The sequence below is a fragment of the Podarcis cretensis genome, assembly GCF_951804945.1.
Source record: "Podarcis cretensis genome assembly, chromosome: 16".
NCBI classification, from domain to species: Eukaryota; Metazoa; Chordata; class Lepidosauria; order Squamata; family Lacertidae; genus Podarcis; species Podarcis cretensis.
This window is the reverse complement of record NC_137186.1, coordinates 17,208,884-17,234,300: the sequence shown is the minus strand read 5'-3', so window position 1 is coordinate 17,234,300 and position 25,417 is coordinate 17,208,884. Positions and strand designations below refer to the sequence as shown.

General features: G+C 46.7%; 2 protein-coding genes across 6 annotated transcripts in view; one reads left to right on the top strand and one right to left on the bottom strand.

Annotated features, from left to right (window-relative positions):
• The window catches only part of SMG5 (SMG5 nonsense mediated mRNA decay factor), a 33,927-nt gene extending 31,630 nt beyond the window's left edge, over positions 1-2,297 (bottom strand). The window contains exon 1 of the mRNA XM_079957681.1: positions 1,961-2,297. Coding sequence (XP_079813807.1) covers positions 1,961-2,040 — 80 coding nt within the window. The 5' untranslated portion in view covers positions 2,041-2,297. The remainder of the gene's footprint in view (positions 1-1,960) is intronic.
• Positions 2,298-4,861: 2,564 nt separating this feature from the next.
• On the top strand, positions 4,862-24,241 carry TMEM79 (transmembrane protein 79). Of its 5 annotated transcripts, none has more exons than XM_079956958.1 (4): positions 4,862-4,977; positions 15,827-16,805; positions 19,244-19,457; positions 21,772-24,241. In XM_079956958.1, the coding sequence occupies exons 2-4, from the start codon at positions 16,046-16,048 to the stop codon at positions 21,986-21,988; spliced, it is 1,191 nt and encodes a 396-aa protein (XP_079813084.1). In that variant the 5' UTR covers positions 4,862-4,977; positions 15,827-16,045; the 3' UTR covers positions 21,989-24,241. The 5 variants fall into 5 exon arrangements, with proteins under 5 accessions (XP_079813084.1, XP_079813083.1, XP_079813081.1 ...); XM_079956957.1 differs by lacking the exon at positions 4,862-4,977 and adding an exon at positions 8,322-8,383; XM_079956955.1 differs by lacking the exon at positions 4,862-4,977 and adding an exon at positions 8,334-8,488.
• The last annotated feature ends 1,176 nt before the right edge of the window (positions 24,242-25,417 follow it).

Genomic DNA, 25,417 nt, shown 5'->3' with positions numbered 1-25,417 from the left:
ATTCAACGTGCATGCAGTGGCCTGGGAATAGGCAATGAGAGTTGCCATAATCCATCTGTGAAGTAACCTGCCTCCATATAACGTTCTGAAAATTATGATGGAGGGAAATAGGCAGATGCAGCGGACAGGGCTTTGTTAAGTGCCACAGAAGAGAATCACTTAAGGGTGTCTTAAGAGTGCCTGCCTTTACCGCCCTGCCAAAAAAAAAGGTTGAGATGGAGAAACTGTCAACTTCTTTACACCCTTGACTTTGGGTTTACTGCCCCATCGTACTCTGCTTAAGAGGGAATGGAAGAAGAAATTGGCTGATAGGGTCAGGGTGGATTAAAAAAAAGGACAGGGCTGGACCTTTTAAAAAAAAAACAGAGCAAGGTGAAATAAAATAATTGCAAATGCCTCCTATCACCCAGTGGAGAAAAAAAAAGAACAACGGATCCATAAGTTTGCGAGAGTTTGCCAAATTTAAGGAAAGCTTCCTCCTTGCCAAGCTCCATCAGAGAGAAAGCTATCTGTGGGATCAGGGCAGAAATGGGTGGCTGGGAGACTCAGGTACAAATCCCTGCTGCCATTGGGTGACCTTGGTCCAGCCTCTCTCTCACAGCATACCCCTTTCACAAGTGAGGATAAGATGGGGGTGAAGGGATTTGGCACATTTTCAGCTCAGGCTTCCTCACAGGGTTGCTCAGAAGATGGGGAGGGGACCTTGAGTCATTCAGTCACCCTGTTCCACCTCAGTACCATTCAGTCCTCACTTAAGGATTGTTCAGGAAAAAAACTGGGAAGGAGGGGGAGCACCTTATGTCATTCAGTTGTCCTCTTTTGACCTCATGGGGAACAAAGAGAATAAAGGGTGTGTGAGAGGTTAGAAAGAACCTTGAGCTATACAAAATAAGTTTTAACTATTTGAAATTTCTGAATTTGAAATTGCTGTAATCTGCCCTGGGACCTCCTGGTGAAAGGTGCACAATAACTTTAGTAATAAGAATAATAACAATGACAACAACTTTTACCTAGCCTCCTGTTCAGGGCTGTACATTCATCTCTCAGACTTCCAATAGATATATTATAGCAATGTTCTGCCTTATATACATTAAGATTAAACTGACCAGGTACCTATTCAAAAGAGGCAAGGAAGGTGAAGGCAAGAGGATTAAAGGTGGGGTGAGAAGGCACCTTGGCCTCTACAGCTCCCCTCACCTATACAATCCCTCTCAGGGTCACTAAAAATACAAAATGGGGTGGCCACCTCAGGCCAGTCAATTGTGCTCTTTTATAGGGTTGCAAAGGGAAATGCAAAGGAAGATAAAAGATAAGGGGTGGGTGGATGAGAAAGATCCTTGGGTTTAAACAGGTGTAACCTGCTCTGGGCCCTTAGGTGGGGAATTGGTCCTAACCCCCCTTATTCTCTCAGAAACCCAAAAGGGGGGGGGGCTAGAGGATGAAGAGACGGATGTGAGAAAGATCCCCAGGTCATAATATTGGGTAGGTGGCTAATAAATAATGGTGATCATCCTATCCTCCCTCCTCAGGGTCGGTGAGAATATAAAACGGGGGAGGGAAAGGGGGCACCTTAGGCCACTCAGTTGTGCCCTTTCAACCTCACGAGAGGATAAAGTGGGGGGGGGGCACGACCGTGGGGTGGGTGTGTGAGAAAGAGCCTTGGGTCCCAGTATTGCGTTTTAATTCTTGTAACTCGCCCTGGGACCGGGCAAATCACCACCACCCTCGCCTAACCCCCCCCCCCCCGCCCCGGGGTTGGTTGTGGGGCGAGCTAGAAATATGAGCGGACTGGGGGGAGGGGAACCATGCCCGCCACCGTGACCTCGGTAGACACACAGATATAGCTGGATATATTAACATTTGACCAGGTATCTATACCCAGCGGGAGGGAGCGGGGAAGAGGCCTCCGAGGAGGATAAACCGGGGATGGGGGTGGGGTCTCCCTGCCTTTCTCCCTCACCGGTAGAGCCTCTTGGTGTGGAGAGCTTTGGCCTCGGGTTCCCCGCCGCCGCCTCCTCCGCTTCCGCTGCCTTGGCTCATGGCGCCCAGCCGGGCCTGCCCCGCGTGTGGCCGGCGGCTTCCGAAGGGCTCCCTCAGCAGCTCCACCTGCCGCCGCTACTCCAGGCCCAGCCTTCCCCGCGGCGCCGCTCCAGCTGCTGCTCGTCCCGCCGCCCCTGCCTCAGGGGCCGCCGCCGCTGCTGCTCCTCCTCCGCCGCCTGCCTCTCGAGACTCCCCCGCTGCCGCCGAGCCTGCTGCTGCTGCTGCTGCCGCCGGCGGCCCCCTCGCCCGGCAGCCATCGCGCTCCGGCTCCTCCCCCGCCCCGCCGTGCGCGCGCTTCCTCCCTTCCCTTCCCTCCCTCCCTCCTTCCCTCCTTCCTTCCTTCCTTCCGCGATCGGGATCCCGGGGGCTGCCGCGGCGGCGGAGGAGGAGGCTGCCCACCTCAGCCAAGTCGCGCGAGAACTCGCCCGCGCCTCTCGCGAGACCGGGCCTGGCGCGCGCGAGAGCCACCCCACCCCGACCGCCAGGGCCGCATAGATACATATACATACATAGATCTAGAAAAGTAAAGAGGGAGCATTCAGTGGCCTGGTGGCAAGCTTTACTTTGCTGTCTGTCTGTCTGTCTGTCTGTCTGTCTGTCTGTCTGTCTTTTACACCTTTCCCCCTCATTCTGATGTACCGTACATGGTTCTTCACACACGCACGCACACACACACAAACACACAATCATCACAATCCTGAGAGGTAGGACAGGCTGAGAGGCAAGGACCCGCCCAAGGTGAGCTTCATGGCTAATGAGTGGGGATTTTTGAACCCCTGTCTTTCCCAAGGTCTGATTCTGACACGAACCACTGTCTGCACCACCACTGGCTCTCAATGCCGAAGGTCCCTGGTTTGATCCCAGCAGCAGCTCCAGGTAGGGTTACAAGAGCCTGTAACTCTGAGGTGCCACCTTACGCAAGATTTTTCAGTTTTTATTTTGGCAGAAATGATTGGCAGAAAAGCAAAAAGCTTTTGCTCGCTGTCCATAGTTAATGTTACTGAATATTTTTGATGATACCAATATTGCCAAAAGAACTGGCCTTGTAAATTCCCTTCGAAGCTCAGATAATACTTGCAACTCAATGGGAAGCAAGCAGCCCAAAATCTAACTGTTGAACACTTGGCACCACTCACTCTAGAATGTAGCTATAATGAAGAAAATTGTGCATAATTTTAGATTTGACAAGAACATTCATATGCTTTTATATAATTTGGCATTCCTTTACTATATAGGCAATGGAGACATCATTTTCAAGAGAACGCTCATCACAAACCTGGCAAATCTTGAACTAGACTTGATAATCAGATTACTGTACACTAACTTTTTTTTTGGTATGTTTATTCTAACATTTATTCTAACTTTTTTCTTCCATGGCTTGGATTTTGTTACTTGACCCATGTGTAACTGTGCTTACCCTATGTGCCTTTTTATAGTTTTGTTTTTCGCCTTTCAATGTTCACCTGCTGTTATAATTGCTCTCTCTGTTTTAAAAATATTTAATAAACAAAAAGAGCCATCTTACCAGTCAGTGCTCCCCTGCTTCCATTTTATCTTCACAACAAGCCTGTGAGGTTGTCCAGGCTGACTGCTAGGAGTCACTCAGTGACCTTTGTGGGCAAAGAGGGATTTCAGTCATCTTTTTAACTAACTTACCTAGCTTGCCTGATTCAACTAACTTTTCACATTACAAGTGGTTGCTGAATTGTCGTACACTACTCATAGTCTCATAGGGATGCGGGTGGCGCTGTGGGTTAAACCACAGAGCTTAGGACTTGCCGATTAGAAGGTCGGCAGTTTGAATCCCCACGACAGGGTGAGCTCCCGTTCCTCGGTCCCAGCTCTTGCCAACCTAGCAGTTCAAAAGCACGTCAAAGTGCAAGTAGATAAATAGGTACCGCTCTGGCGGGAAGGTAAACGGCGTTTCCATACGCTGCTCTGGTTCGCCAGAAGCGGCTTAGTCATGCTGGACACATCACCCGGAAGCTGTACGCAGGCTCCCTTGGCCTATAAAGCGAGATGAGCGCTGCAACCCCAGAGTCGGCCACGACTGGACCTAATGGTCAGGGGTCCTTTTACCTTTACCTTACTCATAGTCTCAGCCTGGCTCCAACCTACAATGTGGAGATAACAACACTGCAGGGCTGTTGTGTAAACGTCGTTTCTCAGCTTGACCCCCTAGCCTGCAATATTAAACATGGAGATTGTAGCTCGTCACCAATAAGTTGCTCTATCTATCAGTCCTCCCCTGCAATATAGTGATAATGAACTGAATTTTTTAATTGGCAGCGGAATTTTTAGCAGGTCATTTTTGAGAAAATAGTAATAAATGGATTCCTCCCCCGAGAGATTTTAAAATGTTTTTCTTTCAAACTAAACTTGGAAGTCCTAATCCAAGGAAAAGACTGTGTTTCTCTTCTATTTTTCTGATCTCTCTACAGCACTTTGAGGGCAAGAATCCAGCAGGGGGCCTCTGTGTGACGACAGTCCCCCGGTGACTGGCAAAGAAAAGGGCAGCTTCGGCTTCGTCTCGCGATATCAACTTACATTGTCGCGCGAGTTCGTACACCGGTCGCTAAGCGCGTTTCCTTTCCCATGAGATTTGCCAGGACTATAGTAAGGGCAAGATGGCCGCTCTTCCAGCTTCAAACTGCATTCAAATAAACTTTATTGACAACATAATCGGTTGCCAAGCAAACGTGGTCAGATCGGGGAGGAAGGAAATCAGCGGTTTATTATTATGATGATGATGATACGTGTATGGGGTGTTAGGGGAGGGGTACACTGGTGGGGGCCACGTCGTATTCCTTCTGGGGTAGTTTTTGTCCACCTTTGGTCCCCACCCTGCACTCAGCTCTCACCTATGGCTCCTAGAAGCTGTCAGCATGCGACAGCAGCCACACCCCAGGAATGGCTTCGACTGGCTGGCTAAACCAGGTGAGGGCTTAATGCAGAATGCTGCAGTGCAATTGCTCACAGGAGCAAGACCTTGCCAGCTTATAACACCCCTGCTCAGAGACCAGTGCTGGTTGCCAATTTGCTAATGGTGTTACTACGATCAAAGTGTGTATGTGTGTGTGTGTATGTGTGTTGCTAAATAAATAGATAAAATAAAAGGAGGAACTTGAATGTGCTCACGTGGTTCTGCCCCTCCTCATTTCATCCCCACAACAACCCTGTGAGGTAGGCTAGGCTGAGAGAGCGACTCGCATAGCTGTTGACTTTTCCCTTTTCTTGCAAGGAATCCTATTCGGAATAAGGGAATTTCCCTTTTAAAAAGGTAAACGTTGACAGCTATGAGCGACTGGCCCAAGGTCACCCAGGTCCTAGTCAAAATTCTCTAGCCACTGCACCACACTGGCTCACAAGGGGCAGGGGTCAACACCAATGAGGCCCCCCCCCGAGTCCTGGTGCCCCCGATACCTGCCCAGGTTTGTCAGGTACTAGGAGGGGCAGGGGTCAGCACCAATGAACCCCCCCAGAGTCCTGGTGCCCCCGATACCTGCCCAGGTTTGCCAGGTACTAGGGTTACCATACTAGGGAATTTCCCAGACATATACGGAACGCTGCAGTCGGAGTGAGAGCAATGAGATTGAGAGTTGCTATCTGAATGACATCAGTGTCGTCACCCGGATTCCTCGCCTAGGATCTTATTATTATTATCATTATGTTTTATTATTATTATTTTATTACCTCTGCCAAGTTTTAAGTACTGAGATTATTAATTTATCTGTATCTGGTTATTATTATCTTTCTCCCTGTCCTGACCATCCCTCCGAGGTTATATTTATATTTATAATCTTTCAATTTGGCTGGTCTATTTACTTAACTGACCTGGAACAATCTACCAGAGAAAAGGCCCGCCGCCCATGGGACAGAGGGTCATTGATGAATGATAATCCAGCTTCTACCTAGAGTTTTAATAGGTCATAAGATTTTATGGTAACTATATTTGTAATGTATTTTTGTCAGTGTTTGTCCTTTGATGCTATGGCCTGTCGGCTATGCAAATAAAGTCTATTGATTGATTGCACATGCAGCCCTTATGGCTCCCAATTAATGGCTGATTGAACTTGGGCTCTCCTGCATGCAAGGCACTTACTCTTTCACTGAGCTACAGTCTAGGAAACACTGGGAACATAGTGTTATCACCAATCATTGTATTGTGAATGCGCTTATCTTATATCTTATATAAACTTGAGCTTAGCCTGGAAATGGCACAGATTTACAGTGCCATGTGCATTTTGTGGCCTTTCAGCCGGTTTGTGCATTCGTGCCCCTACCCCATGCACCTCCCCTGTTAAAAACCAATCATTTTGAGGAGTTACCTTAGCAGGTTTGCATGCCTTCCCCTCCGGAATTTGCCTTTGTTGACCAAGCAGTTTGAAACCTGCCGTTCAATCTCTTGTCCAGCTCAGGCTCCTGTATACAACTGGGCAAAACAAATATTGACCTGACAGCAGAACACACTCTGATCAACAGGAATCATGCTCAGACTTGGCTCAACTCTGGAAACGATACCAATTTAAAAACAAACAAAAAACATGTTTGCCATTCTCAAATGGTGGGAAGTTGAAGAGCACTTAGCACTTCAAGAGCACATAAGAGGCAAAAGTGATTGCATTGTTTTTGTGAGGGGTATTTGCAAATACTGTACACAGGTTCAGAAGGTGTTTTGGGGACACAGAAGGGAGCACACAGGTGAGAGAGAAAGACCATCGGTCCTCTGGAATGTGAAAGACAAACTTCTCTCCCCAAAACTCCTGGCTGTTCTGGTTTCCCTTCACCGTCACTTGAACTGTGAAGTGTGACTGGGCAGCAGCAAAATGTCAATCAGAGTCCACCCACAACTTGGTCATTCATCCCCAGGTCTGAAGCAAAGGAAATCCCCATCAAAACCTGTGATTAAAAATAACAATACTGCTGCCTTTTCCAGCACTTCTAATTTTGGATACCTTTAGCATACTCAGGAATCAAAATTTGTGTCTCTTTTGTTGGAAATGTATACTTTTTTTGTGCATGTTGAAATTTCCCTTTTTAACTACACCCCACTCATACTCAGAAATGGAACTTCTTGGTTGCTCTGCGTTGCTACCTGAAACCAAAACAGTAAGAGATGTTATTGTGAAATATAAAACAAAGGAGGAGTCGGATTCACATAAAATAGGGTCACCATATTTCAAAAAGTGGAAATCCGGTCAAAAAAGTTGTTGAGCATAAACAACGCTGCCAACATGGCTTGCCATACGTTCAGATTTCCCAGACAACCTCCCATTTCCATCCAGACACTGCTTCCTATTGCGGTATTCCGTGTATGTCCGGGAAATTTCAGCTGTAAGGCAACCCTAAAATCAGGGCTGAGCCTGATCTTGAGAGCCAGTATGGTGTAGTGGTTTGAATGTCAAACTAGGACCTGGGAGAGATGAGGGTTCAAATCCAGGCTCGACTGCCATGAAGCTGCCTGGGTGACCTTGAGCTCAGTCACTGCCTCTCAGCTTAATCTACCTCACAGGTATCTGAAGAAGTGTGCATGCGCACGAAAGCTTATTATACCCAGAACGAACTTAGTTGGTCTCTAAGGTGCTACTGGACAATTTTTTAATTTATTTCGACTGCATCAGACTAAGATGGCTACCAACCTGAATCCACCTCACAGGGTTGTTGTGGGGATTGAAAAAGGAGGGGGAGAAGCACATCTGTCCCCTTGGAAAGAAAGGTGGGATAGAAATGCAATGCAATGCATAAATACATGAGTAGGCAAACTAAGGCCCGGGGGCTTAGTAGTAGGCAAACTAAGGCCCAATTACCTTCTATATCCAGCCTGCATCCGAGAATCAGCGTGTTTTTACATGAGTGGAATGTGTCCTTTTATTTAAAATGCATCTCTGGGTTATTTGTGGGGCCTGCCTGGTGTCTTTACATGAGTAGAATGTGTCCTTTTATTTAAAATACATCTCTGGGTTATTTGTGGGACATAGGAATTCGTTCATTTTTATTTTATTTTCAAAATATAGTCCGCCGCGCCCCCCACAAAGGCTGAGGGACAGTGGACTGGTCCCCTGCTGAAAAAGTTTGCTGACCCCTGAATAAATGGCTAATTTATAGCCATTTAAATTAAGTTAAAAATAAAGTTGATAAATAAAGTTGGCGTGTATGTTTAAAAGCGAGATCAGAATTTGCGGGACTTAGCCGACTCCATCCACACTTTCCAGGAGGGATGTGCGTGTGTTTCAAAACTCAGAAGCTTGGAGGGTGGGGCCAGGCAAGCCACCCCCCTGGCCCTTTAATCCCAGCTCCACCTGGGCTGGTTAAACAGGTTTGAAAGTCCAAGCGAAAGCAGAGGGTAAGCTGAGCATTTCCAGAGTATTATAGTCGCTATACAGAACAACCGTTCCTAAACTGGATCTGCTTCCTGGTGTTTGGAACAAGCTCATTTTTCTTTCCACAGGTAAAAAAAAGGGGACGTGAAGGTTGGGGAAGAGGGGATTTGGAGGGAGCAGAAAGTGGGGACGCTATTGTGGGAGCCATGCCTTCCTCCATTTGGGTAAGCCCTGTTTTAATTTGCCTCTGTACCTTTTCCTCTTCAGAAATAGGAGCCACCTTGGGTTCTTCCCCTCTCCTAAACACAGACGGGTTGCTGAAATATTTTTCCTTGTGCTTCGGTTGTGATCTCTCTCCCCCCCCCCCCCAACATGTTGTGTTTGTGTGGTGGGAAAACTGGCATTTCCTTGAAAATGGTCAGTGTTTTTAATAAATGCCACAGGCTTTGGGCTCCGAAGTTTTAAAATAAAACCTGTGTGTGTTTGTTAGTGATACACGAAGAAAACGAGGTCAGAAAGGAAGAAATCTTTTTGCACATCTGAATTGCACAGGGAATTCTACTCAAAGGATATTCCAGACACAGTTCTGTGATCCTTACTCAGAAAGTGATGCTCAATGGGTCTCCCAGATAAGTGTAGATAGAATCGGCAGCATTACAAAGCAATCTTGTGGACATTTGCTCTGCATAGGGAATTCTACTGAGCTGCACGCACACAGGATTGCGGCTTTAAATTGTTAGTTTTTAAATGAGGGGTTTGCCAACTTTTTGGGGCCTCTGGGCGCATTTAGAATTTGCAACTCCCAGTCAGACTAGGGCTGTATATTAACTATGCAAAAGTGGTATAGGCTTTGGAATGTTTTTATTTTATTTATTTCATAAAATTTCATACACCGCTTGATTGTAAACAGACAAGCAAACACGCAAAGCGTTTTACAAAAAAGAGAAGGCAATAAAATTGTAAATAAGAAGACTTGAGTCCTGATAATTTAAGGTTTTGGAAAAGTAAAAATAGGAATAAATAAAAAACAGATTAAAGCTCACATCAGCTTTCGAAATGTCCTTCCAGTTCTATGATTCTATCTAAGCAGGCTTGTCTAAACAAAAATGTTCGTAGTAGGTGCCGAAAAAAGGCACCTGCTTGGTATCAATAGGCAGGGAGTTCCAGAGTTTGGGTGCTGCCACACTAGAATATCGAGTTCTTACAACGGCAGAATGGGTATTATGTGGCACTTGCGATGGTGCCAGTTCTGCTGATTGAAGATTGTGCTTGTAGACAAACTAACACAACATTGCATTGTAGTCAGAGGTGATGTTACCACAGATAAATGTTATGACTCGCCTCCCGTCATTTATTTCTTTAATTCCTCACCAGAACAGCCTAGAACACCTTCTGTTCCCTTTTCCTTTTGGAGAGGTGTGTGAGCCTGAACTTTATCCAGATTTTCGTTATTTAGATATCGTGTCTCTCTCTCCAAGGTTGATAGAAGCTTGTTAACTTTGCAGGCCTGCTGTTGTAACTGATCCTATATATTTGGCATTTATATATTATTTCCCAGGTGTGTCATGAGAATGCCCGGTTCACCTGTGTATACATATATATTTTTTTCTGATGTACTATTTGGATGTTTTAATTCTTTTATATCAGTTGCATAGAATTGTACAGTTGGAAGGGACTTCGAAGTTTAATCTTTGTCATTCTTTACCAAGCTGGTGTCCTCCAGATGTGTTGGACTACAACTCCCATCAGCCCTAGCCAGCATGGGATGCTGGGACTTGTAGTTCTAAAGTACAACTCTGCATGGGGCTGCCCTTGAAGATGACTTGGAGACTTCAGTTGGTTTAGCCAGATTACTGGCAGGGGTTCCATTTATATCCCAAGTAATTTCTGTTTTAAACGAGCAGCACTGACTGCCAATTTGTTTCTGGGTTCAATACAAGGTGCTCATGTTAGCATTTAACGCCCTAAACAATTCAGACCTCAAATGCCTTTAAGGTTCCCTCCTTCCCCACAGACTCTCTTGGGTGTTAAGATTACCTCTTGGTAATTCCACTCTCAAATGTTCAGGAGGTGGTCGACTAGGAACAGGGCCTTCTCTGTAGCAGCCCCTAAGATATGGTATGATATGAGGAGCATCTGGCATCCTTATCCTACAGCTTTTGGAAGATGCTGAAGATGTGCCTCTTTCTCCCGGCTTTTGACACTTGAGGCGTATTTTTCCAGACTTACCTTACTGTTATGGTTGTAAGCTCTTTTAATTTGTTTTAAATATTGTGTTATAATTGTTGTAACCCACCCTGAGACCTTAGGGAGAAGGGCAGGTGACTGAAAACATACAATCAGTCAATCAATCAATATCTGGAGGACAACATGAGAGCTATCTGAACCAGGAGCGTTGAGCAGGCAGAAAAATGAAATAAGTCATTGCTCTGGATCCTGTTTGCCTGTTGTACATTTTCAAAGTTCTAATCATGTTTTGGCTTCTAAACTTTGGTGAGAGCCAAACAGCGTAGTTTGCTGTATGTGAAGAGCATTGGGACAATGTAAAAAGCCCTGTACAAATGCAAAGTAATTCCCTTGTCAGTTTTAACGTTTCCAAATAAGGCAGCAGCTGTCGGCTGGCTGCTTTAAATGGTGCAGTTCCATCGTTCACAAGAACGGAAGAAGGGACCTTATACAGAGTCAGCCTGTTTGTGCATCGAGCCCAGCGTCTCAGCAAATGATTTATTTTATTTACTTTTCTTCCATAACGTGTATGCACTGCACAGTTGTAAACAACAACAAACAAACTCAATGTGGTTTCCAGAAAGAATAAAACAATAAAATTATTTGGTAAAAACAACTATTTAAAACATTTTTAAAATAAAAATAAAATCAGCAATAAACTAAAAACAAATTAAAGCACACGCTGATCCTCTGCGTATCTGGGCTTGTTTAAACAAGCATGTTTGGGGTTTTTTTTACATGCACTCTTTTTGAGTGCAAAGAAGGAACTTCCCTGTCAAAAGGCAGGGAGTTCCACAGTGTGGGAGGTTCCACATTAAAACATCAAGTTCTGACAAGTGTAGAAAGAATATTGTGTGGCACCCGCAAGAGTGCCAGTGATGATCGCTCCCTTCATAGGGAACAATAACTAACCTATATATTATTTTTATTTCCAAAAAAACCCCAAAAACCCTCAAAGTGGTTTACAAAAAGATGACAAAATCGAGGAAAATTAGCAACCCTACTTTAAAACATACAAAAGTTAAAATACTAGACATAAACTCTATTAATTGCAGCAAGCCACACAGCTCCACATCTTTCACCTGCCGTCTGCTGCTTTTCCAAGATGCAAAAAGAGTCTGATTTAAGACTGCATAGATCCAAATAAAACTGAAATGAATCGCGTACACTATGGGGCTGCGGGTCCAGCTGCCTGACTGGTCGCCATCTTAACCGGAAGGTTAAAATTTCCTCAACTTTCTAAACATCTGGGCTGGCTTGTCTAAACAAAAATATTTCTAGCAGGTGCCAAAAAGAGTATAGTGAAGACACCTGCTTGATCTCAACAGGCAGGGAGTTCCAAAGTGCAGGTCCTGCCAAACTAACAGACTGAGTCCTTACAAATGTGGAACGGGTATTACGTGGCACCTGTAGTATTGCCATTTCCACCAGTCGAAGCAGGTGGGCACATAAGGGATAAGGCAATCTCTTAGGTAAACCGGTCCCGAGTTGTTGAGGGCTTTATGTGCTAATAGTAACATCTTGAACTTAGCCTGGTAGCAAATTTTTAACCAGTGTGGATTTCTGAGCAGGGATGTTATATGCTTAGAAGGCCTGCCTCCTGTGCTGCAAAATTATGCACAAACTGCAGCTTCTGGATCAAGCACGAAGGAAGCCCCACATAGAGAGCATGGCTTCCACACTGTGCCACAAATAATATTAATAATAATAAACCTGAAATTTTGTGTATTGGTGGTGAGAGAAGGACGGTTATTTAATGGAGCCGGTCATTCCTGATCAACAACTCAAGGCTTGGAGGCAGCTGCCCAGGAAAACACCTAAAAGAACAGACTGTTTCATAGAGTTGTAGAATTATAGAGTTGGAAGGGACCATTTGCAGGAACTGTTCTGGAATTTCCACCTTGCCTGCCTTCCCGCTCCTCCTTTTTTTTGCAGGAGCTCAGTTGATGTCATCCCCCATTACTCTTGCCTTACCTATGACCCATAGCTGAGTGGCAGAGTGCCCGCTTGGCATGCGGAAAATTCCTGGTTCAGTCTCCACTGACGTCTCCAGCTAGGGCCTTCAATCAAATGCAAAAATAAAAACATGGCACGGTTTTCTGCATTGTACAATTACTGACCCCTCTCTCATGTACCCTTTTGGGAGGCAGTCTTTGAACACTGACTTATTGCCATGCCCACTTTGACAAGCATCTCTCCCCTCTGTGAGGGTCAGCCATGGGTCACTGTGGCCAGTGGCCCCAACAGGATTAGCCACCCTAGGCTTGCCTGTTTCAGCTGAAAATAAGCTGCCTTTATTTTTTTGTTTTAACAGCAGACTGGAAGGTGATTTTGAGCAAGACAGCAGGTGTTTCTTGGAACTATAAAATTCAATTCTACAATTCCAGCTTTTTTTTTAAAAAAACAAAACAAGCAGCTTCCTTTCAGTTAAGGGAGCCAAGGCAAGAGCGGCTAATATTTTTTGGGACTGCAGGCTGCATTGACCCATAGCTGACCCGGTCAAACTGTTTCATCATTAAGGGCATCCAACTGGCTGAGGCTGTCCAGCCTGTCTCCAGATCTCCAAGGCCAACACAGGCACCAGTACCTTTCCACAGGGCCTGCACTGGTGCATTCATAGCTCAGGGCAATGTCCCTTCACAGCAAAGGCAGCCTCTCCTTAGAGCCCCATTGCATAAGATAGAGCCAGCTGGATCAGTCCAGTGGTCCATCTAGTGCAGCATCCTGTTCTAACAATGACCAAACAATTCCCGGTGGGAAACCAGCAAGGAGGATTCAAGCACAAGAGCACTGACCCCACCTGTGGTTTCTGTTATGTACTGTACTGAAGTTCTCACCCTGGACCTGCAGGGGGAAATTGTAGATAGTTTTCACTCAGGTCAGCATATGCAAATAAGGAATTGAAAGTGACGTTCAGTGATTGGATAGTTACAGAAAATTGTTACTGTTGCTTTGTAGCTGAGCTTCATATATGCAGGTTGGCTGAACCCTTCAGTTCAGTTCTGTTCTGGCCTGTGAATAAACAAGAGCTGTCTGAAGAATCGCTGTGTCGTCTGATATGTTCACCCACAACGTAACAGTTTCCACTAACTGGTATTCAGAAGAGTGGCTGGGGAAACCCAGCCAGATGGGTGGGGTGTAGATAATAAAATTATTATTATTATCTCTGCTGTGGAGGCAGAGCATAGCCATTGTGACTAGCAGCCGTCGACCGCCCTCTCTTCCATAAATTTGTCTAATCTTTTAAAGCTACCCAAACAAGTGGCAATCTCTGCCTTCCTGTGGGAGCGAGTTTAACACTGGACTTTCTTTTCTCTGCCCTGAACCTTCCAACATTCACCTTCATTAGAAGCCCACAAATCCTAGTGTTGTGAGAGAGGAGGAAAAACTTACTCCGTGCCTCAAATAATTTTATAAACTTCTATTTCACGTCTTACCCACATTTTCTCTAAAGTAAGAAATCCCAAACACTGCCACATCTCCTTATAGGGCAGTCATCCCATCCCCTTGATCATTTTGAGGTCCTTTTTCTAAACCATTTCCAACTCCACAATATCCTTTTTGAGGTGAGGTGACCTCCTGTACAGAATAGTCCAAATGTGGTTGCACTTTTGCAAAATCCTTATTTGTTATTACTTCATATATACATGTTTTGACGTCTATCAGCTTTTGCCATCCTGGAGCCCTCCAAGTGTTTTGGACTATAAATCCCATCAGCCCCAATAAGCATGACTGATGGGAGTTGTAGCGTGAGGCATATAAAGAGCGCCAGGTTAGGGAAGGCCAATGTGCAGGTGATATTTTACAGTAGGGATGGAAAGATCATTGGCCAGCGAGATCTAGAACTCTGAAATCACTAACAGAAGACAAACAGATTTAAAGAAATCTGAGCTCATGAATTCTTTTGCTTGTTTTTTTTTTAGTACTGCTAAGGTACAAAAGGAAAAGGAAAAAAAGTACTGCTAAGGTACTTCAGCGACAGACGTTTATAGAATTATGCTTGGGGTGGAAAAAGTGATTAGGGGAGAGTTTTTTTCCTCCCTCTCTCGTGAGACTAGAAGTTGTGGACATTCAACAGAGCTGAATGTTGGAAGATTCAGAGCAGATAAAAGAAAGAACTTTTCTCGCAGCACATAGTTAAACTATGGAACTCACAAATAAATATATTAAAGTATAGCTGATAAAAACAGCACTATTAAAATTAATACAAGGGGCCCAGCTCGGTAGCAGACAGTGTTAAGCCAAATGTTCCACCCAAGATGCCATGATGAGTAATTTGGAGGGAAGTGATGCCACATTGGTGTCCTGGATTGTAGCTGGAATCATGAGAGTAGCTAGGGAAAATGGGTAGAGTTGTGGGGTGTGGCTCCTTCCCTTTTTCCTTCTGGCTTTATAATCCTCCAAGTCTTCTTACAACAGGCCAGGAAGGTAGCATTCTGGTTGGGCCAGGTCCTGGTTTCTGGCTAGGTGACAGCCCAGTTCATCATCGCTGAGTAACCAGAGCCTACCTAGTCCTGCTTGATCTGGATTTAGGATCCCGGGCATCCAGCTCACAAGTCTGTGGCTTCCGTTTCAGGATCGAGGCTGGTCATTTCCCTTCTAAATATTAACCCAGGGTTACAGTTCTGTCATTGGCGCTCATAAGAGCCCTTATTGATTCTCATGAGTCAAGACTGTCTGTGCCAAGGTTTAAGGTTCACAAAAGGGTAACCGTAATGAAGAAAGGTTGCAGCGTTTGGGGGGTTTTTTAGTTTAGAGAAAAGCCGAGAAAGAGGCAACGTGATAGAAGTTTATAAAATTATGCTTGGCATTGGGAAAGTGGATAGAGATAAGTTTTTCTCCCTCTTGAAGCTACGACTTGTTGACTTCCAATGAAGCTGAACATTGGAAGATTCAGGACAAGATAAAAGAACGTCCTTCGCACAGCACATAGGTAACATATGGAACTCCCTCCCACTGGAGGCAGTAGATGGCTTTAAAAAAAGAGGATTAGACAAATTCATAGAGGAGGAGGAGGCTATGCTCTGCCTCCATAGTCAGAGGCAGTAATGCTTGTGAATACAATCATCTGCTTGGCCCCCCTTTGGCCTGATCCAACAGGCTTTTCTTACATTTTTATGTCCTTAAGCTTTTTCCACTGTTGGTATTTGCTTGAGTTGGGAGGCCTGGTTTTATAGAACAGTCCTATAATGGCTGCCTTTATACTGAGTCATGTTGTATGCTTTTCCACCCCTTTGTAGAGCCAGATGGAGAAGATGAGGCGAGCCTAGCTATAAACTTGTCCAGAAACAGATTGCACCTCCGCTTTCCAGATCTAAATTGCCCTCCCGGAAGCAGGGAGTCATCAGGACCAGGGATAAATTGCCGTTATGGTGCCCTAGCTTGAGAAGCCCACTGGATGCAACTGTCCCCTTGAGAAGAAGTCAAAACTTGCTGGAGATCTTCCTGGAGGTCCCAAAATGGCGGCTGCTATCCCTTTGGAGGAGATGGTGATGGTAGCTTTGGGAAAGGACCCGCCTGAGAACCAGGAAGTGACAAGTTACACCCCAGAGCAGAATTCTGATGCGACCCTGCCATGGGATCAAGCCCGTCATGATACGTCTTGTGAGACGCCAACGCTGGAAACGTTGGAGACTGACTCCAGACCAAGTCCTGAGGGGAGCAGGGAAGAGGCCATTATGGGGCCTGGTGTGGACAGTGAGGCCTTCTCTGGAGTTCCTGCTACCCAAGTGGTGGAGGAGAAGGAGGAGGAGGAGGAGAAAGAGGATGACAACTGCATGCCTGCGGTGGCGGCCCAAGTCTTCATCCCCATCGACCCCTACTGCATCGAACGCACACCAGTAACCGAGAAAAAGGAATGGTACCCGGCGTACGATGAAGAGGACGAGATTATCCGCTGCGAGAGGGAGAACGCCGCCCTCGAGAAGCAGAACTTCATCTCCCGCGGCTACTCGGCTCATTTTGACGACTCGCCCAGCTACGAGGGGAAACCAGGCAAGACCTGCACCGAGAGGTGGCCTTGCCTTCAAAACGGCACCTGCAGCTCAGCCAACCTCAAAGCGGTGGCTTCCATGATTGGAGCCGCTGTCATCTTCCCCTGCCTGATCTATGGGGCATATGTCTTCTTGCCCTTTGACGCGCCCTTCATGCCCACCATGAGCTCCCGCCTGGTCTACACCATGCGCTGCGGCGTCTTTGCCACCTTCCCAATCATCGTAGGTGAGTGTCTGGTTGTGGGTTTTGCTCCAGGGGAGAAAGGGTTTCCCTGCCAAGTTTGGCCAAAAAGCCTTTGGGAAGCCTTTTCAGGAATCTGGTCAAGGGCCACTTGCCTGGGGGTGGGGCAGGTGCCAGAGGTAAAAGATGGCAGAACCACAAGTGTGAATTGTACCTTTGTATATAGTAGGCTAGTTTTTACACATAGTTGCACACACACCTCTATCTTCCAACTGAGAGAGCCAGCGTGGTGTAGTGGTTAAGAGCAGTGGACTTGTAATCTGGTGAACCGGGTTCGCTTCCCCGCTCCTCCACATGCAGTTGCTGGGTGACCTTGGGCTAGTAATACTTCTCTGAAGTCTCTCAGCCCCACTCACCTCACAGAGTGTTTGTTGTGGGGGAAGAAGGGAAAGGAGAATGTTAGCCGCTTTGAGACTCCTGTGGGCAGTGATAAAGCGGGATATCAAATCCAAACTACTCTTCTTCTTCCAACTGGGCGAGCGAAAGGCATGGTTGGAATTCAAGGACAAAAGTACTCAAGGAGGGCATTGCAGGAGGGTGGATTAAATGGGGTACCACCCCTATGATTCTAGGGTGCAAAATAGGACCAAGGAGGGGCGTTTGCCTGGTGTGAGGAGGTGTGACCTGAGGGGAGTCCTGAGGGCTGGAAAGAGAGGGCCTCTTTTAACCCCTGTCCTGCTGTTCATTTGACCCCTGCAGTCCAGTTCCCCCCATTCTTGCTCCTCCTCAGCATCCCAAATGTACCAGCTGCTGACTTGTATCAGTTATGCAAATCTAGCACACTTTAATCTATTTCCACACTTTGCATAATGGCTTCTGCTAGCGCTGAGAACTTTTCCCACCAATACTGACGACCGTTCTTGCTCTCTCTCTCTGGCCTGAGATCATAGAAACTATGGAAACTATAAACTTGCTCATAAAAGCAGAGAACAATGAAATATATGTACACTCTTGTGCCAGATCCCAGAATTTGCATTTGTGCAATCGGTGAACAAATGCGCTTCTCAGGCGATGCCCAACCCCGACCTGTAATATTCTTCAGGGCTTTTTATTGTTTGATTTCCGTGTTGATATTATGAGGGTGTGTAAACAGACTTGCTTTTTCTGGCAGATCAAGCTGGGACCTGTTCTCGCTTTACTCTGTACATGATGCTATGCTGAATGAGGATGCTATTTAAATATCAGAAACTGTAATTCCAAAGGGCATCTACATCATGTTGCAAATGGATCTAGGATTCCCTGCCCAGGACTAAGATTGGAGGAAAAACTAGTTGTGCCATTTCCAGTAGAACTTAATGTTGCACAGTTCTGATTGGCCAATGCTTGCAATATCAACAACCCACCTCCTCTTCTCTTCTCTGCCCTGGTCCCTAGAGTGGTCTTGCTTCTCTTGTATATGTCTGATGTCAATAGGCAGGGAGTTCCATAGTGTAAGTGCTGCCACACTAAAAGAGGGATTTCTTACAAATGCCTCCTCTTGCCCCCTCCCAGTTTTAACCAAATCACTTTTCCCAATAGCCTGCTCAAAACAGTTGCTAACAGGGCTACAATTCCCAGAGTTCCCTGGGAAGTGGGATTGGCAGTTAAACTACTCTGGTTAACAGTATGAAGGGTATAGGGAGTCTCCTAACTATTCTCAGCACCTTTAATGAACTACAGTTCCCAGAATTCTTTTTGGGGAAGCCACAACTGTTTAAAGTGGTGTCACAATGCTTTCAATGGATGGTGTGAATGTGGCCCTTGGAACCAGGTCTATGGAACCAAGGTGGCAGGTCTGGGAACCACTAAACTAAAGGTTTGGTTTCTAGTTGTCAAATGAGCCTTGCCAGCTTGGGGAATAGTCAAAGACGTTCCTGCAGATCATATCGGTGATCGAGCTGGGATAAAAGGGTTTAAAAGGTAAAGGTAAAGGTACCCCTGCCCGTACGGGCCAGTCTTGCCAGACTCTAGGGTTGTGCGCTCATCTCACTCTAGAGGCCGGGAGCCAGCGCTGTCTGCAGACACTTCCGGGTCACGTGGCCAGCGTGACAAGCTGCATCTGGCGAGCCAGCGCAGCACACAGAACACCGTTTACCTTCCCGCTGGTAAGCGGTCCCTATTTATCTACTTGCACCCGGAGGTGCTTTCGAACTGCTAGGTTGGCAGGCGCTGGGACCGAACAATGGGAGTGCACCCCGCCGCGGGGATTCAAACCTCCGACCACGCGATTGGCAAGTCCTAGGTGCTGAGGTTTTACCCACAGCGCCACCTGCGTCCCTGACAAAAGGGTTTAGGTGGTCTGGATTTTGTAAATTAATACGAGGGCCTTGAACCCAGCTCAGAAGCAGATATCCTGGGATGCAGGGTCCTGGCATCCTTTGAAGTCCACTGCATCTTCATGTTCAGGTGTCTGAGTGCACTCTCTCTCTCTCTTCATCCTGCAGGTATGATTGTGTACGGGGTCTCGCGGATCTGCTTCTCCTCCCTGCAGCCCTTTGGCGAGCTGCGCCGGGAGGTGGAGATCCACCGCCACTATGTCTCCCAGTCGGTCCAGCTCTTCATCCTGTACTTCTTCAACATCTCCGTCCTCTCCACTTACCTGCCCCAGGAAGGCCTCAAGCTCATCCCTCTGCTGACAGCCCTCTTTGCCATTTCACGGTAAGAGAGAAAAGCAGAAACGCAGCAAATGGTTAGCATTATTTCAACAGCAGGGCCAGCAGGGCCTCCTCGTCTGGAGGCCCCTAATGCAGCAGCCAGGGCCAGGTCCACACCATCCATTTTTAAAAGACTAGGGTACCACTTCAAAGAGTCATGGCTTCTTCCTGCAAAGAATCCTGGGAGCTGTGGTTTGTTAAGGGTGCAGAGAGATGCTAGGAGGCCCCTATTCCTCTCCCTGAGAAAGACGGTCTGGGCAGGTTGGCTTTGAAAGCAGACTCTGGGTTGTGTCTCAGTGACAGAGCACCTGCTTCTCATGAAGGTCCCAGGTTCTTTTTTTTAAAAAAACATTTTTATTAATTTTCCAATAAAAAACATCCAATTAATATATCCAATCATAATACTCCAATTAATATATCCAATCATAATACTCCAATTGAAATAAAAAACTAAAATAAAAAGACCAAATTATAGTCCAAATTATAATTATTAATTTTTCAGAGCTCCCCACGGTCTGCATCTCTGAAGCGTATCTCCACATCTCAGTCCTGCCTCTCCTCGTTGTTTCCATATTTTCCACATCTCGATTTTGACGATTTATAATTCTCCGCCCTTGAGTCCATGATTCTCAATCACATCAAACATCATTTACTTTCATCCGTCGGATACATCTTAGTTCGTATATATTTTTCTAACTGTCTTTTTATCAGCGCAGCTTCCTCTGACTCCATTTCAAACAAGGATGTTGTAAAGTCTGTTATCTGAAGTTTAATGGCGCAGCAACTCCCAATCATTAATTGCCCAAACCTTCAGTCCCTGCTGGCATCTCCAGGTAAGGCTGGGAGAGAAACCCACCTGAAACCCTGGAGAGCCACTGCTGCCAGCCAGTGTAGGCAATACTGCGCTAACTGGACCAGTATAAGGCAATTACTTATGATCCTATGAAAGCACCTGTGCTGCTGCCACAGTCAGCTTCAGGGGCTAATGCAGCCTAGAATACCTCCCCCTGCTTCCCATCATTAACTGCTACAGAAAATGCACTTTTAGGGCCCCTCTACGCAGAGTACCTTGCTCTGAAGGAAGATCCTCGAACAGGACAAGGAGAGAGCCTCACTGGGCAGGTGGTGGTAGGACAGCCCAGCAGATAAAAGCTGCAAGACCAGGGGGGCACTCAGGCTGCCTCCGTTTGCCTAATGGAAGGGCCGGTGGCCCTGCAGGTAGTACTGACCTAGAAGGGTCTGTCTCAGTCTAAAGGATTTTATGCCCCCATCTTCCTGCTCTGTTTGGCAGGAGGGGGAAACTGGGTGGGGGGCACCAGCAGGTGACCAGCCAGTTTAATCTAGCTCAATGGAGGTGAGGCTGAGTTTTAGGCACGTTGTCTAATATTCCTTGGGAGACCAGCGGTTGATTATTTATATGCCAGCTTTTTCCTCCAAGGAGCTCAAGATGGCCTACAGACTTCTCCTCCCCCCCATTTTATCCTCACAAGAGCCCTGTGAGGTAGGTTAGGTTGTGAGGCAGTTTCTAGCCCAAGGTCACCCAGTGAACTTTGTGGCTGAGTGGGGATTTGAACCCTGGTCTCCTGAGCCCTAGTCCAACGCACTAATCACTACACAGTGGTACCTCAGGTTACATACACTTCAGGTTACATACGCTTCAGGTTACAGACTCCGCTAACCCTGAAATAGTGCTTCAGGTTAAGAACTTTGCTTCAGGATGAGAACAGAAATTGTGCTCTGATGGCGCAGCAGCAGCCAGAGGCCCCATTAGCTAAAGTGGTGCTTCAGGTTAAGAACGGACCTCCAGAACGAATTAAGTACTTAACCCGAGGTACCACTGGGGCTACCCCCTTCCCTGCTGCACTGCCCCACAAAAGCCAGTTAAATCTCCATTTTTCATCTTCAAGGTAGTGACGGCATCTAGCATCACTGAAGTGTCAGTGGGTTCCCACAAGGCAAGACACAGCGATAACAGCTAGAACCTTCATTGAACTAACAGAACTGAACAACAGGGGCAAAGCAACTGCTTATATACATTTCTGAAGGCCTGGGCCACTCCCACTCCCAACGTGATTGGCTGTCCAAATTTCCAAGCTGCGAATCATAACTCAGAGTTTAAGGGCCAATGGCAGAGGCCCAAATCCTGAAATGTTCTGTGATTGGTTATCATGTATCGAATCAGAACACAGAGGCTTAGTCCAAAACTCAAGCTCAGGCAAACAGAGACCACTGAATACATAACAATCACGACCATCTTTTGACCCTCTTCTTGCTTGCTTTCTCTCCTCCCTCCCACCCTTTCCCCCAATTTCCTCCAGGCTCCTCTACTGGCTAGCCTACGCCATGGGCCGCTCCTTCCGTGGTTTCGGATTCGGCCTGACGTTCCTGCCCCTCTTCACCATGCTGTTGTTCAACCTCTACAGCATGTTCATCATGGATCCAGAGAATATGTTTGCTGTGGCCGACAGCAGTGGCAAGTCCTCCCAAGAGAAGGAGCAGCGCCTGGCAGCCGCCAAGCCTCGGTTCTGGGGCTGAAGAGGGCAGGCGGGGGGGGGGGAGAGGCCTCAGCCCAGGCCCCCCTTCTTGGATGGCCGCTGCCTTGCCTTGGACACTGGCCTTGACCCAATGGACATTTTACATGATGGCACTCAGGTGTCACTACCTGATGGGGTGCCCACCGTCCCCTGCTGTAGTCCTAATGTTTGGTACATCCGTAGGACAAGGTGCCCTCTTACCCATTACTTTGAGCCCACTTTGTCCTCAAAACGGGGGCCAAATTGTATCCTATAATATTGAAGCTTATTCTAGACCAGCTGCAAAGTTGAAATCTGAAGTGCAGGTAGCCTTATTGTGTGAGAAGTCTGAAGGCAGGGACGTTTGTAGGCAGTGCTTTTCTCCTGGGGGGGGAGGGATGCAGGGGTACGCATACCCCTGAACATTTTGTGAATCTTTGTACTTTTGTCCATTTACTGTATTTATTTCCCCCGATTTGAATTATAAAATGGTGGTTTTCTTGCGTCAAAATGAGAAGACCCCTAAACATTATTTTAAAGAAAAAAAGCACTGTTTGTAGGTCATCATCTCCTGGAAATAGGAGGAAATCAGAGTTACCCAGAAATGGTTGTGGTAGGGCCAGGCTGTGCAGGAAATGGACACTACATAGAATCATATAATTGTAGCATTGAAAGGGACCCCAAGAGTCATCTAGTCCAACCCCTGCAATGCAGGGATTACAGCTAAAAAACCCCTGGCAGATGCCCATCCGACTTCTTAAAATCCTCCAGGGGAAGAGAGTTTGCCACCTTCCGAGATAGTCCATTAAGCTGCTGAATAGCTCTTGCCATCAGAAAGTTTTTCTTGATGTTTGATGTTTCATTTCTTGTCATTTGAATCCATTGATTCCTTGTCACATGGCCCAACATGCACCTAGATTCATAGGAAAACCTGGATATGAGGCATGCTTCCAGCCAACAAAAATTTGGGCTGCAAAGTTTGCCTGTTCAGAGATCAGTGACCCAGTCCAAAGCCAGCCTAAGCCAGAGGTAGAATGGAATAGGGTTGCTGGATCTCCAGGACTGGCCTGAAGTCTCCAGGTTTGCCTGACCCCAGCTAAGTGGCAAAGGGAAGGCTTGGATCGCCAAGCCAGCAAGAGTGCAATTAATAACAAAAACATAAAAAAGAGGACTGTGCATGCAGATAGCGAGCTTCAGCCCGGCAGGACCTGGCTGCAAATTATTGCACATACACTATGGGGTGGTGGTCTACCCTCTCCCTCCCCTCTCCCAATTAACCTCTGTTTCTGCCAGTTATTGCACAGACTCTTGGGAAAGGGGCTTTCCAACCTTTACTCCTGCCTCCGCTCTCCCAATCAACCTCCATCTCCAGGGTTCAGTGATAGGAGGAAATGCAGAGCAAGAACCACCAGGGTTCCCACCACAGGGGCCACCACAGGGCTCAGGTTTGAGTCCTGAAGTCTCAGGATCTGGGACCCTTTCCTGACCTGTCAACCTTTGAGTTAAACATTGGTCCGTGGGGACTTGATTGCCTCTTCAACTGCCCTTAAGGTACCAGTTGCCGGAGGCTACAGGAGAGGGTACTAAGGTCCCGTTGGGGGCACCTGGCTGGCCGCTGTCAGAACTGGATGCTGGACTACTTGGGCTGTTAGCTGTTAGCCTGATCTAGCAGGGCTCTTCCTATGTCTTGGATTTCTGAGATGCTGCACCCAGTGGCAGCCAGGAGCCGCCTCCTTCCAGGATGCTTCTCTTGCATAGGTAAAGGGACCCCTGACCATTAGGTCCAGTCGTGGCCGACTCTGGGGTTGCGGCACTCATCTCGCTTTATTGGCCGAGGGAGCTGGCGTACAGCTTCCGGGTCATGTGGCCAGCATGACTAAGCCGCTTCTGGCGAACCAGAGCAGCGCACAGAAACGCCGTTTACCTTCCTACCAGAGCGGTACCTATTTATCTACTTGCACTTTGACGTGCTTTCGAACTGCTAGGTGGGCAGGAGCAGCGGGGATTCGAACCACCGACAAGTCCTAGGCTCTGTGGTTTAACCCACAGTGCCACCCGCGTCCCAGGAGGCTCCCTCCACCAAGTGGCAACACCTCTGCAGAGGCTTCCGAGATCCTTGCAGGCTGCTGTTGCGGATGTACATGGACTGTGTGCTCTAGAGATACAGCTGCTCCATACCTCCATCTAGGAATGTGAAGGCCTTTAAAGGAGGCCCAGTTGTTTGTGGAACACTTGTCTTTGACTCATGCTGTGATAAATCTCGTTTTAAAAACCATTTGTTGTCCTAAGCCAGAGCTTTCCAAACTGCTCATGTTGGTGACGTGACTTTTTCTACAGCTGCTAACCTTTAAGGTGAAGTGGGAATGCTGTCTCCAATGCCAGACAAATTCCAGCCTAGTTGCTGTTACTAGGTGGATCATTAGGTCCTTATATAACATATTTTGCAGAGTTTTCTCAGGTGGGGGGAAGTGATGGCAATGCTAAACCTGGGTCTGGTGCTATGGAGGAGCTAGGACCTTTACTCATAAATCTTGTGCTGCTAGGCATTGCCACCCCATGCGGCAACATCCTCCCCGTCCCTTAAATCCTCTCCTTAAATCCTCTCCAGCAAGCGGCTGGTAAATTCTCTTTGCAACCTGGCAGGCATGTAATATCATCTATATAGGAGTAATAATGCAATTTCTCTATTTTTGGATGATATACTTTTCATTGAGGGCACTAGTATATTTTAAGAATATTACATAACCTATGTTATTTATTATCATTTTCTATTTGTGTGTGTACTGTACTGGTCACAACTATGTCATTGCATAGTTAATCATAGTTAAATCATGAAGGCTATTCTTTTTAAACAAATGCTTCTCCTCCCCACCACACAGCTGGTCCCCTCAAGATCCCACTCTTCTGTGGGGGTTTTTCAGGGGAGCACCTAGCCCTGGCCTTCCCCTACAGGTCCAAATAGCCTGAAATGGTTGTCTGTCAACAAGATGACCCGTTTTGCACCGCCATTCTGTTCTGCAGGCAGACCAGAAGTCCAAGGATATTCTTTTTAAGCAAATCCTATCACCCTTAGTCAAAACAAAAAAAATTCCTTCCAGTAGCACCTTAAAGACCAACTAAGTTAGTTCTTGGTATGAGCTTTCGTGTGCATGCACACTTCTTCAGATATCTGAAGAAGTGTGCATGCACACGAAAGCTCATACCAAGAACTAACTTAGTTGGTCTTTAAGGTGCTACTGGAAGGAATTTTTTTTGTTTTGACTATGGCAGACCAACACGGCTACCTATCTGTAACCTATCACCCTTAGTTATCCTATTCCTGCGTTGAAGGAGGTTAGACCAGACCAGGCTTCTTCACCCTCGGCCCTCCAGATGTTTTGAGACTACAATTCCCATCATCTCTGACCACTGGTCTGGAGGGCCGAGGTTGAGGAAGCCTGGACTAGACGAC